The 13207-nt window shown below is 51.0% G+C and overlaps 2 protein-coding genes across 2 annotated transcripts; one reads left to right on the top strand and one right to left on the bottom strand.

Moving 5' to 3' along the window:
- The first annotated feature begins 829 nt into the window (after positions 1-829).
- Positions 830-1825, top strand: LOC1271984 (lysozyme). Its single transcript, XM_310846.6, has 2 exons — positions 830-1148; positions 1219-1825. Exons 1-2 carry the CDS (start codon positions 1002-1004, stop codon positions 1537-1539), a joined length of 468 nt encoding a protein of 155 aa, XP_310846.5. The 5' UTR covers positions 830-1001; the 3' UTR covers positions 1540-1825.
- LOC4576046 (maestro heat-like repeat-containing protein family member 1) lies at positions 1575-11549 on the bottom strand. Its single transcript, XM_061657479.1, has 7 exons — positions 11153-11549; positions 10462-10639; positions 5967-9282; positions 5765-5889; positions 2422-3790; positions 2252-2354; positions 1575-2183 (listed from the first exon to the last, which is right to left on the bottom strand). The coding sequence occupies exons 1-7, from the start codon at positions 11238-11240 to the stop codon at positions 2038-2040; spliced, it is 5325 nt and encodes a 1774-aa protein (XP_061513463.1). The 5' UTR covers positions 11241-11549; the 3' UTR covers positions 1575-2037.
- Positions 11550-13207: the final 1658 nt, after the last annotated feature.

The raw sequence follows: 13207 nt of genomic DNA, 5'->3' as shown, positions 1-13207 counted from the left end.
TGACGGGCTCTCCTGTCTGATCTTCATCGTCGCCCTGGAAGGTGTCATTCGAAGCGATCTTCTACCTGTCTCTCCTATTTCTTTGCCTCGCTGATAACATCGACATAATCGGCAGGACAACAGCGAAGGTGTGTGAGGCGTAAAGCCAAGAAGCAGCAAGATTTGGAATTAGAATCAATGCGATGAAGATCTACTTGCCGAAAACTCGGCTTGGACCATCCGGGTGTTACTTCGGACAACGATATCAGCAGCGAAATCTGGAGACGCAATGTGCTGAGGAATCGTCCATACTATGGGCTTCAATGACTGCTGAGATCCAGAAGAATTCCAGAAGAATTCCAGTATATGTACATGTGTGATAGTATATGTAGTACCAAACCCATTAATAAATCAATAAATAAACTGAAAGCGGACCTAACTCCACCTAACTTATCTGATTGTGTCTTCAGATGTTCCTTAAGCAGGCAACAGGAGCAGCTGGTATTGCTGGTTAGATGCTAATTAGCTATCGAAACTTTAATTTCTAAATATGTTCTGTTGTTCAACCGGCACCAGGTTCTTGTTACCGTTAGTGCCAAATTCAGATATAGACTGAGATGAAGTGAAGTGGGAATATCTAACATTCTTCAGGAAACGATTCCAACACGCAGCGGAAGACAATAATCGTCACAAATCCCAAGATTGATTCTAAACTACCCTTTAGGAGCTAATTCCGCTTGTTCCACAGCATATATGAATCACGTTTTAAACCGTACACAACAAGCAATGTGCAATGTATACCAGTGGAGCGTCGCATGCAAACATTAGCAAACACAAAACCACTAGCTCTAATGTGCAGCTGCCCCTTGCAATCAGCGCAATGAGGTCATCCAGCTCCGGCAGGCTTATCAACTCGAGCAGCCACCACTATCGCAAGGTCGCGATCTTCCAGCGGATCCGCACATCCGTCGGTGGGCTGACCGGACACTCGCGCGACGCATTCTCTATCGATCCGTCTCGCAATGCATCCTTTCGGTCCGTCGCTGCTGCTGCTGCTATCGTTGGCTACGGTGAACGGTGCGTTCCTATCCAATCTAAACGCCACCTGCTTCCGGTGCATCTGCGACGCTTCCACCGGTTGCAGCACGTCCACCACCTGCAGACAGTCGGTGAGCTAAAGTGGCAGGCCTGTGAAGGTAAGCTTAACACTGATTCTATTCGTGCGTTGCTCCTCTGCAGTACTGTGGTCCGTTCTCCATCTCGCGCGCCTACTGGATGGATGCGGGCCGGCTGGTCCTGCCGGCGGACGAACCGACCCGCTGGGGCGCGTTCGAGGACTGTGCGAACGATTACGACTGCGCAACCGGCATCGTGACGCAGTACATGGAAAAGTATGGCACCGACTGCAACGGGGATGGGCTGGTGGACTGCGTCGACTATACGATGCTGCACGTGAACGGTGGGCCGCGCTGCCAGGGTGCGCTCGGTGGCACGTTCGCCAGCCGGTTCTACCAGTGTTTGCGCGAGGGTAAGCGTGATTCTAGTCGAACTTTCGGATAGTACTAGCCCTGAATGAATAGCCGGGGACCGAAACAAACTGTACGCAAGCCCCAAAGCGCTACTCGCGCAATGGGTCGCTGGCAATTGCATTGCACTTCATGGTAGCTGGTATAATTGGAAACCTGTTCTGTTTTTGTTTCTGTCTCTGCAAGCCCAAACACTAACTAAGTTCAACAAAGCACACACATACATAATGCTTCACTCGATGTGCGAAAACAAGTAAACGTACCAAAATATATATGTGTGTATAATAATAATAATAATAATAAACAAACAAACAAACAAACCTAATGAGATAAATTCACGATCGCGCGATTGGAATAAATGTTGCATTCGCATTAGCGAAGATCAGCAGCCTTCTCCTTCAGTCTCAGGCCCCACCCAAGGGCGGGGCGTTTGCTGCCGCTCGGTAAGTAACATCGTTGCTCTCGCCCATGCACACCCGCCAAATGCTATCTGGCCAGCGACAAAGGAGCAGGCGACGAACCCGCCCGCCACTCACATCTCACCGTAAATGTAGCCGAGTGCTTCCGACGCACTCACCCTCACCGTGGTACACTCGTCCTTCAGCAGGAGCGATATTTTGTGCCCAATCTGCTCCATGTGCTGGCACTTGACGTTCGCATTCTGACAGTGGAGCAGTCCTAAAACCGATTGAAAAAAAACCATCCCGATTAGTTTTTGGCACGCTGCGGCTAAACACTCGACTCACCGATAAGTATTGCCGCGTTGCCGCGTATCTCGGGCCACTGGCTGCGCAGCAGTGGCAGACAGGCGTCGATAAAATCATTAATCCACTCCTGCAACTCTTCGCCCTGCAAAAAAAAAAAAAAAAGCAAGCGTGAGAAAGAAAGCAAACATCACTGCAAACCCCGCACTTACGATCAGCTTGACGAAATCCTTGAGAAAGACGGCACACTGCAGCTGGCCGTGCTCGAGCAGATGGTTCTGGGCGAGCGCATTCATCTTGGCCGTGCCGAGCAGGGCGCACACATTCTTGAGCGTAATTTTGCACGCCCGCGCTATCATGCTGTTCTGCTCGCACAGATGGAGCAGCAGCGAGCAGAGGTTCGCGCGCAGCTGCTCCACCAGCGACTCGGACACGTCCGCCCCATCATGCTGCCCCGCCTCACCGGCCGGCAGCTGCTTCAGCTTCAGCCCGCACAGATCGCCGAACAGCAGGATGGCGGACTCGCGCAGCTCGGTCGAGCTTTTCTCGAAGAACGGCCGGATGCGGATGGCGGACGACACCTGGAACGGTTCGAACTTGGCCGGCTCGATCGCCTGCAGCACCCGGGACAGGCCGCGCATGCTGTCGAGCGGGATGTTGATGAAGCAGCGCTCGTTGTAGTCCTCAATACCCTTCAGCAGCGAGGTCAGACACATCGTCGCGTACTTGTCGATGTCGTGCCGGGTCAGGCTGCACACGTACGCCAGCCCGCGGATGCTCAGCCCGCGCACCAGCGGGTTCGGATCGTTCAGCGACGACTCGAGGCTGAGCATGATGACCGAGGCCGTCTCGCCGTACGGCTGCAGCGGCACCAGGTGCGCGTAGAAGCCGGTCGACGCGATGCGCTGCGTGTCGTACGGGCTGCTCACGTACCGGCTCATCGTGGTGACGAGCTGGCGCATCAGCGCGGAGTTGATGCCGACCTCGCTCGCCGTCGCCACGCCGAGCGGCGTCAGTATCTCGATGAAGCTGTTCAGATCGGTGCTGGCGGCCAGATCGGGACAGACGGCCAGCACGAGCGAGATCTGCTGCATGCCGAGCGTGTCCAGGAAGGTTTGGAACGCGTCGAGCACGATCTGGCACGGGCTCAGCTTGGCCGCAGCTGCCTCTTTGCCCGTACCGCCCGGCGCTCCGTTCGCTTTCGCGCCCCGCCGGCTGCCACCCTTCGGGATGGTCACGTTGCCGGCGGCGTTCGGCTGCGCCAGCACACTGTACGGCGGCAGCAGCGTAATGTAGGAGGCGAGCGTGGAGAGCAGCATGCAGAAGATCTCGGGAAACCGGGACTGCATCTCGCTCTTCAGCTCCGCGCACGCGAACATCTCGCGCAGCACGCACACGATCGCGAACGGGTGCAGCGTGGCGGTGCGCGCCGCATCATCGGTCGGATCCGGCTGCTGCTGCTGCTGCTGCTGCGGCTGCTCGTACAGGCAGGTGGAGGTGACGGCACCGATGAAGTTGTCCAGGATGATACCGCTCAGGTCCGCGTCCATCGTGAGCGTCTTCCAGTACTCGATCACGTGCCTGGGATGAAAAGAAATTGGTAAAAGCAAGCCTCAGGTAAAATAAAGTATAATAAGGAAATAAATAAATAATTAAATAAGTACAGAGAGTACAAAAAGTATCCGTCTAGCTGTATATTCTATAGAACCAAGCTAATAATAGCCGCACCAGGCATGGGACTGTGGCAGTAATGATGAGGTATGATGGAAGGACCATCAATTTACACGTTTTGCTAAAAAATAAGTGCGAAAATTGTACAAAGGTAACTAAAACACTTTAAAAAATATGTGTTCAACGCGCTCTGTTAATCGTTTTCGTCTGCTTAAATATCAGTTACACGAATACTTGTTGAACTCACTGTAAATTAAAGTGTACGGGATTGGCTATCTTTCTCGCTGGCTCTATTTGTTTACCCTATATCTCTCTTTCTACATTTAAATCTATGCAAAAAAAAAACAGTGCTGCAAAATGTCATGAGCATCACGAGATGTTCACCAACGAAAACAATGAACATAGACGTGATAGCTTGATGCTCATTGCTGATACTCGATGAAAGTGCATCATGACATGCCGACACATGAAGACATGCAAGTGCTTGAGTCAACTTGAGTCAATCGCGATACTCTGACTCACAAGCTAAGCTTAATGCTGTCACAAGCATAATCATGACTTTTTCTAGCTGTGGACAGTGCTGCCAAATGCCACGTACACAACTGTTATGATCAGAGGGACTCAAACAGTTGGTGGACCAATCACATGCTTGGTGACATTTTGTTTAGCACCCAACACTTGATCACTCACTTGGTCACGACATTTTCTGTCGGTGATAATGACGACATTCTTGGAATATACTTGGCGTGTGGTCCCAAGCAGCAAAATGACCAAGCATGTGATGGTCGCAACAACTGTTTGAGTCACACCTCTAATCATCACAGTAGAGCTCGTGACGCTGACATGATTTTGTTTCAGCCGGAATTTGTCATGACTATGTCAGTGAGTTTTTGCAGAACTGATCACAGCAAAAAAAAAAAGACATTACATAGTGACTAACCAAGCGTTGATCGCAAAACACGTCACAAAGCATGCATTGGTCACACCAATCGTTTTGAGTATCACCTTTAATTATCAATATTGAGTGTATGTGATGCTGACATGGATTTTGTTTCTGTCAGATTTTTGCATGACAGTGACAGTGCAATTTTGCAGCACTGCAAAACAAAAATCGTACCGGGCCCTAGTCTTGTAATTGAAGCGAGCCCCAGCTCTTCAAGTAGAATGTAAAAAAATACCTCGAAAATCGATTTAATGGCCATTAGCTCATAATTATGAGACGTCTGCTTGGAAATTCTACCTTGTTTTCACTCAATTGGTACTAACCATGATGTTCGCACACAGAACAAAATACAAATTGCCGTCCCAAACTTCTCGTATGCCTTTCGAATCGAGTGAAATGACAAAACAGGCCTGATAGAATTCTAAATAAAAACTACAGTGGGCAATAGCGAGCATTATATCCTATCTAGTATCTCTCGTCTTAACAAGTCGTTCGAATAATGGTTCAAATTTAATTCCAATCCTAATTTAAATACTGCACAAATACTTCCTTTGACGAGGAACATTCTGAATATCCCCTCGCTATGCGAGAGAATGTATAAATTAGTAAATTAGAGGTCCAACACACTTTAAATTGATTGCAGTACATCACGGCAAACAAGTAACAATTAATAAACTGTATGGCCAGTCACTTAAAAAGGAAGAATTTCAATAAAAACATGTTAAATGTCTACAATTAGAAGCAGTTTGGAATTTGGCTTTATAAAGCATTCCGATAGTATGCTTCATTCGTGTTCTATTCTTGCACATTTTCCCATCTTTTACCTAAATTCCTAAAAACTTCCCTTTTACGTGTTCCTATCTTCACAAAAAAAAAAAAACGATCACTGTGGCCTGCCAACCACAAAGTTGCACCGAAACGACCGGTGCCGACATACTTACTCTTCCAGCGGCAAACACTGTGTGAGAATCTCGTTGCACACCAGCTTCGGGTGGTGTTTGGTGAGCGCCAGTATCGATTTCAGTATCGTCGTTTTGGCCCGCGGTACTTCACAGATTTTAACAGCCTGCGGGAAATACCCAAGAAATCAAATAACAATAAACCCGATGAAATTAGCTCTAACGTCCCCTCTGAAACACTCACGTAGAGACACTCCTTCACCAGCTCCGGGATCGCGTGAAACATCTCCGAGCCCTTGACGTGCATGAAGAACTTGAGCACGTACGACGCGCCGATCACCGAGCTCGGCTCGGGATCGCTCACGCTGTACAGCAGACACTTGCTGAACTGCACGTACTGGTAGCTGGACAGGCGCTGGGCGATGATGCGCGCCAGCTCGGCCGCCAGCCGGTAGATGTCCTTCGCGTCGTCCGTCACGATCTCGTCCCGGATGCGGTCGAGCTCGCCGACCCACTCGACGCTGCTGTCCGCGACCGTGAGCGTCTCGTACACGCACGCAATCTCCAGTATCTTCTTCAGCACGTCCACCGCCGTCTGCCGGACGGTCGCGTTCGAGTCGATGCAGCGCGGCACCATCTTGCCGAGCATGCTGCCGGTCTGGTTGAACTTGGACGGGGCCTCGCACCCGATCTTCATCGACCGCATGTACACCTCGAGCGTGCTGTTGTAGACGTGGCAGGCGCAGATGCGCACCTCGCCGTTCCGGTCCTTCAGCCACTTCTCCAGTATCGAGTGCACATCGTCCAGGCAGGCGGGCGACGCGTTCTGCTGCACCAGCACGGTGCGTATGAACTGATTCACCTCGGGCAGGGAGCGGTTGAGGAAGCGGGCCAGATAGCTGGTGCGCGCATCGTCCTCGGTTGTGTCCAGGCGTGACTTAAGGTTCTGCGCCGTGGTGAAGAAGTAGAAGCAGATCGCGTTCAGCAGCCCGTTCACGTCGAGGTTCTGCTCCTCGGCGCTCAGCTGCACCAGCACGGTCGCGAGCTGTATGATGGACGGCAGCAGCGGCAGATACTCGTTCGCACTGTCCGCCGTGATCGTCATGCAGATGCGGTGCAGATCGGCCCGGTTGCGCTCGCTCGCCAGCCGCTCGTCGCCGTCCGACGGCGACAGGACGGCGGTAAGCGCGAGCAGCGTCTTCAGCACCAGCTGCCGCACGAACAGCTCCTTGCTGTCGAACTGCGCGATCAGGTAGCGCACGACCGCGTCCGTGTAGTGCTGGGCGATCGCGTCCTTCGGCGCCCGGCCCACGATCACGTGCAGCGACTGCAGCGCGAGCACCTTCAGCTTGTACGCTTCCAGCTCGCGCGCACTGTCCTTGATGAAGTTCAGGTTGGCGAAGAAGCTGCTCGACTTCTTCACCGCCCCGTCGTCGATCACGAGCGCCGTCAGCTTGCCCATCACCCGGTCCAGATGCTCGACCGAGGCGTACCCGAGCGCCTCGGCGTAGTCCTGCATCAGCCGCTCGTACTCCTCGGTCGGCGCGTGCTTGTCCGCCTTCTCGCCCTTCGCCAGCGCCACGATCAGGTCGAGCTTGTTCTCGATCAGATGCTCGTCGCGCGTGTGGCACAGGCAGACGCCGAACACCTTCACCAGCATGCGCCGCTCCTGGTCGAGCGGCGGCACCCGGAACTCGGCCGCCTGTCCCGCCCCACCGCCACCACTTCCTCCTCCTCCTCCACCGCCGGCGCTTCCTCCACTCCCGCCGCCGCTCGCCGGCTGGTACAGGGGCAGCTGGTGGAACATCTCCGCGATGACGCCCTCCACGAACGTGTACTCGTCCACGTCGCGTATCGTTTCCTGCACGAACGCAAACAGCAGCGCAAAGTACCGCTGCTCGTCGATGCCGCCCGCCAGCTCGGCCTGCAGCGCGCCGAGCAGCTCGCCCCACAGCGGCACCAGATGGCGGTACAAGCTCCCCGCGTAGCTTTTCAGAAACGCCAGCAGATGCTGTATCCGCCCCTGCTCGCCAAAGTTCCCGAGCAGCGCGAGCGTCCGCACAAACACAGCGATCGGGCGGGGCGGCGGCGGCGCCCCCGGCTGTGCCTCATCGCCCAGCTCCACACCTCCTCCACCGGCCGACTCGTCGAACGGGTTGTCGCTGTGCCGGTCGGGAGCGGCGCCGGCGGCGGCGGCGCCGTGCAGCCCCAGCTCCGGATCCTTCGCGTACAGGTTCGCCAAACACTTGCCGATCGTGCCGCAGATGTCGGTGTACTCGTAGCGCAGGTACGCCTGCAGCAGCTCCGCCCGCAGCATCCGGTCCACCGTGCCGACCGTCGACGACAGGATGTGCATCGTGTCGTGGCAGGCGCGCTGAAACTCCTGGTGCTCCTCCGCGCTGCCGTGGTCGAGGTTCAGCTTGGCCGGCCGGCAGCTGCACCGGATCAGGAAGGCGACAAACTCCCGGTCGCGCACAAAGTTCTTCTGCATGAAGGCGACCACCGTGCGCAGCAGCACGATCCGCACCTTGACCGGTTTCTCCGTCGCGAGCAGCCCGCGCAGGATGGCGGTTATCTCCGGCAGCTTGTCGCGCACGACCGGCTCGGACGTGTTGGTCAGGTGCGTCACCACCAGCAGCGACTTGATGCGCTCCCGCTCGCTGTTGTTGCGCAGGTGGATCAGCAGTATCTCGATGATCTTCTCCCCGTACTCGGGCGCTAGCAGATCGAAGCAGCGCAGCACCTCGAAGTGCCCCTTCACCGTCTGCGGCTTGTCGTAGTCCGGGCTGACGCACACCAGATCGAACAGGCAGCCGACGAGCGTGTCCGCCATCGGGGCGAGCAGCTTCGAGTCGAGCTGCAGCACCGTCTTGATGATCGACGCCAGGTACTGCGTGACGGCGCTGCGGTCCAGGCTCTTCCGGTACAGGGCCAGCACGCTCGGGACCGTTTTCGCCAGATTGTCGCTCACCCGCTCGACCGGCAGCAGCGGGTACATGTACGCGAACGCATTCAGCACCTCGCCGGTTAGCTTCGGTTCGCGCGACGCCAGCCACTGGGCGTGGAAGTGGTCGTACACGATCGACACCTCGTCCTGGATCTCGTACCGCACGCCCGTCTTCATCGGCGTCTCCTCGTTCGGGTTCTGGCGCTGGTACTCCTGGTACTCGGAGAACGCCTCGCAGAACCGCCCGATCGCGTACGCGTACGCCTGCCGCAGAAAGTCCTGCCGCACCGCCGACAGCGTCGGCAGCATCAGCGCCAGGATCGGCTTAATGTACGGCACCGTGTCGAGCGTGTTGGCCGTCGCGAGCGCCCCCACCGACTGCACGATCATAAAGTTGCCGAGCTGGTTCTGCTCCAGGTGCTTCACGAAGATTTCCATTATCTCTTTGCAGTAGCGCCGCCCGACCGCGACCAGTATCTCCCGGCACGGGTTCTGCACCGAGGCGTTCTGCTCGGTCAGCTTCATGATTTCCGCCATGCTGTACTGGATGCACTTGGAGGCGGTGTTCGGATCGATCACGTCGATCAGATTCGTTGCAATGTACGAGATTACTCTGCGAAGGAGAGAGAGAGAGAGAAAGAGAGGACAGTGGAAAAGAAATAGCGTATGAGTATTTCCGTTCGTGTCGATCGTCGCGCCTAAATCGAAGCAGCATGGCAAAGGGAGCAGCAAAAAAAAAGAAAGGATCGAGGTCATTCAATGCGTATACGACGCACTGATTAAAGCTTATCGCAGAACCGTTTTTTTTTTTAGCCGCGGTTGGAATTTTTGGACAAGTCACAGAGATTGAGGGCTGACCATTCCCGAGCTCTCTTCACCAAAATCGATCTCAGCGTGCCCGTCTGCCTAGCTGCCTAAGTGTTGGGTTTCATGAATCTTTCTTTGAGATTCATTCATATGAATCTTCAGCGATTAGTGCTCCGAATCTCCAGTCGAATCTTGCAAGATTAATGAATCTCTAAAGTTTCACAAATCTTCAAAGATTCACAATTCTTCAAAGATTCTCAAATTTTCAAAGATTCCCAAATCTTCAAAGATTAATGTATCTTTAAAGATTCATGAATTTTCACAGATTTATGAATCTCAAAATATCCATGAATCTTCAAGGATTCACGAATCTCGAAAATTTCACGAATCTTCAAAAATTCTTGAATCTCTAAATATTCATGAATCTCCAAGGATTCATAAATCTCGAACGTTTCACGAATCTTCAAAGATTCTTTAATCTATAAGATTCATAAATCCATTAAAATTCATATATCTCCAGCGATTCATGAATCAAAATACTGAATTTACGTGATCCCGCCTAACAACATGCCTGTCGTGGGTTCAAGCCTCGCATGGACCGTCTCCCCGTAGCAAAACAAACTATCCGGCTGCGTGTTACTGCCAAGAAGTTTCGAAAGTCTCTATAGGCTGGCATGACCACGTAGGCTGTTACGCCAAGAAGAAGAATAATAAAAATCTCAAACTCTATGAATGTTTAGAGACTTAACAATCCCTTGAGATTCATTAAGATTTCGAGATATAAAGAATCTGTTGAGATTCCAGAACCTTTTGAGATTCAAGATTCGAAGGATTCAATCCTTCGAGATCGAGATTCAGATTGATTGAATCATTCCAAAGATTCTTTCCGATTCATGAATCAGAATCAGATTTACCCAACACTAGTCTGCTTCGATACCAGGGTGGGGGTTGTTCCCGATTTACACCTTGCTCGCAGAACACTTACCTCAGTATGATGAGCGTGTGTGTGTCGCCCAGCTTGGGGTGCTTCTTCCGGTAGTCGCAGAACACTTCTACGATTTCATCGTGCCGCCGCTTGGCGATGCGGATCAGGGACGCCTCGGTCGTGGTGCGCAGCAGCTCCTCCTTGTCGTTCAGGCTGTCCAGCAGGCTGGTGACGACCGCTACCGATATATGCATTGTTGTTGTTGATTGTTATTGAATGATTCTATTAATTTAGCACACAAACTAACACACACACACACACACACACACGCACAGAGGGGGCGAAGGGAAAGCGTTTCACAAAGCGTCCGTAGCCACCCGGACGAATGTCGAGCGTCTGGACGAATGGGGAGTAAGCAACCGATTGGCATGCAACCTCAACCCCTCTGGCCACGCTGCCTTTTTTTCGAAGAATACTCGCCCCTTTGTTTTTTTTTGTTTTGTTGTTCGTTAGTTAATTATTTTTGTGTAGCACCGTATTTTTCTCCCTGTGTCGTTCTGGGCAGGGGAACAAATTTTCGCCCCCTGATAAGAGTGGTCTCCCCCCTTCTCCCTCGAAAGCCAGAAAGAGCCGCCACAAAAACAAAAGAAAGAAGGAAAAACACACACACACACACACACACACACACACACACACACACTGGCGCGCGGCCTAATCCGGGCTGCCACACATTCTTGGCGCACTTACTCACCGATTAGATGCTGGTCCTGCTTGATAACGGGCACCGGGGAGGCCTTCCTGCCCTCCTCCGCGCGGTGCTCCGGGTGCTGCTTTTCCATCGTGCTCTCTCTCTCTCTCTTTTCGCGTTGTAATTACGCCTCAGCCTCCAGACGACGGCGAAAAAATCGGGTTCCGGTTGACTGCACACAACCACACACACACACACACACGTCACAGACAAAAAAAAACCTCACCACACAACAACAACCACTGCCACTGGGGCTTCTCTGAGCCCTTCTCTGATTTTGGTTTTCCGGGCGTAGGACGTGCTTCGTTGTTGTGCAAAGACAGCGGCCGCTCCGTGACAAACAAGTTTGTTTTGATTTTTGTCGGGCCCTGATGCGTCCTGCGTTGAACGTGAAACGTCAAATTCAGCTGATGCGACAGCTGGGCAGGAAAATAAAGCCTCTCGTCCTCTCTTTTCCTTACCCCTTTCTTGTCCACTGTGTTTGCTGCGAGGGATGGTGCAACGATCAACACGATGCAGCAATTGTTTTTTTTTGTATTTAATTTTTGCACATTTAAATAATGTTAGCTCGAAACAATCCGAAAAAAAAATTAAAAAAATATTCCAGGCTACCGGCTTTGGAGGCTTATAATCTTTATAAAAATATAAAAAATAGTACTTTACAACACTTTCACAGCAAAATTACTCTTGGTGTGTTTGCAACAGTATATTACACGTCTAATATATTTTTTTCAGATTTTTTCTACCAGTAACTGTACAGAAAAAGGATTTACCATTTGAATAAAAACCGTTACCGCACACAGGTCGTTGTTATTTTATAAAAATGCGTCATTACGACGAATGCTTAATTTCCTATAAGATAATTGTTTATTATTTTTTACTGAGCCAACACTGAAAAGAGTTTGCATTGAAGCATTGTGATTGAATGTTATTTGATGCTGGTGTCCCTCTCTCAGGGCGGGTTATATTTAACGGGCTTAATTTAACATTTTTTAAATATTTTTTAAAGTGTATATTGGAGCTTGTTTTTTTGCTGTTTAAACTGGTGTCACTTTGCACTACAAAAGGACACCAAACGTAAAAACACCATGTATATGGTAGAGTGGCCATGGCGTCAGCACTGTATTAGCAAATTACATTCGCTCTCCTTTCGTTTTTAATCCCTCTCAAGGGGCTCTGTTGCGCCAGGCTCGAAGGCACGCAGCAAAAGTCATGTGATATTTTTTTTATTTATTCTTATTGGAATTTTCCTACACACTGCTAGCAGCAATACCGGTCGATGCATGAAATCTAATTTTAATTGGACTTTTTTATCTGAATGACCAAATTTACATCTCTACGACTGGCGTACCTGATTTTGGTTACATTATATGTTCATGATTTACTCTTCAAGATAGTCCAATTGTTTTAAAGATATGTTAAAGAAATTTTTATAATTCCTTTTTTTAATTAAGAGTTATTTCAGTTTGAAAATAAAAATCATATACGGGTATCGGGCCACAGAACGACTTAAAGTGCTGGAAGTAGATTAAATCCAACGATTTAAAAGGCACGGGATGAAACATCTTCTAAAGTGCATCAAGTATTGTTTTAAATATCCAAGCAGCCAGCTATCAGAATTATGCTTCAAAAAAGTAGCAAAAAATCATAACGATTGATATTGATCCATAAATAAAAAAAAAACATCTAAAACATCCATCCAATCAGGGCTTGGATTGAGAGCAAAAAAAACGCACTTGAACTATAAATAACCGTTGAAGGGATGAAAAGTGAACCCCTTTCGGCAACCATCCACAAACAGTTGAAATGCTCATTGGCGGTATATCAAATTACACCCCCGAAGAACGTGGGTCACCGAAAGACGCACTCGCTGTACAATCCTTTTCCCGCCTTGCATTGCCGCATGGGCGGCCTGGGAGACACCGAGCGTTGCAAAAGCTTTCGTTTGATTGTGGTGAAGCCGAGGAAACCCTGGAGCAGTTTGGCGTTTGCGTCGTGCTGGTTGTTTTGTGCAAGTGAGTACAAATTCTATTTTCGTACCACCTTGCCCGGAGCCGC

This window comes from Anopheles gambiae, chromosome X (genome assembly GCF_943734735.2).
Source record: "Anopheles gambiae chromosome X, idAnoGambNW_F1_1, whole genome shotgun sequence".
Lineage (NCBI taxonomy): Eukaryota > Metazoa > Arthropoda > Insecta > Diptera > Culicidae > Anopheles > Anopheles gambiae.
Note: the sequence above shows the minus strand (reverse complement) of the source record. Positions and strands in the feature narration are given on the sequence as shown.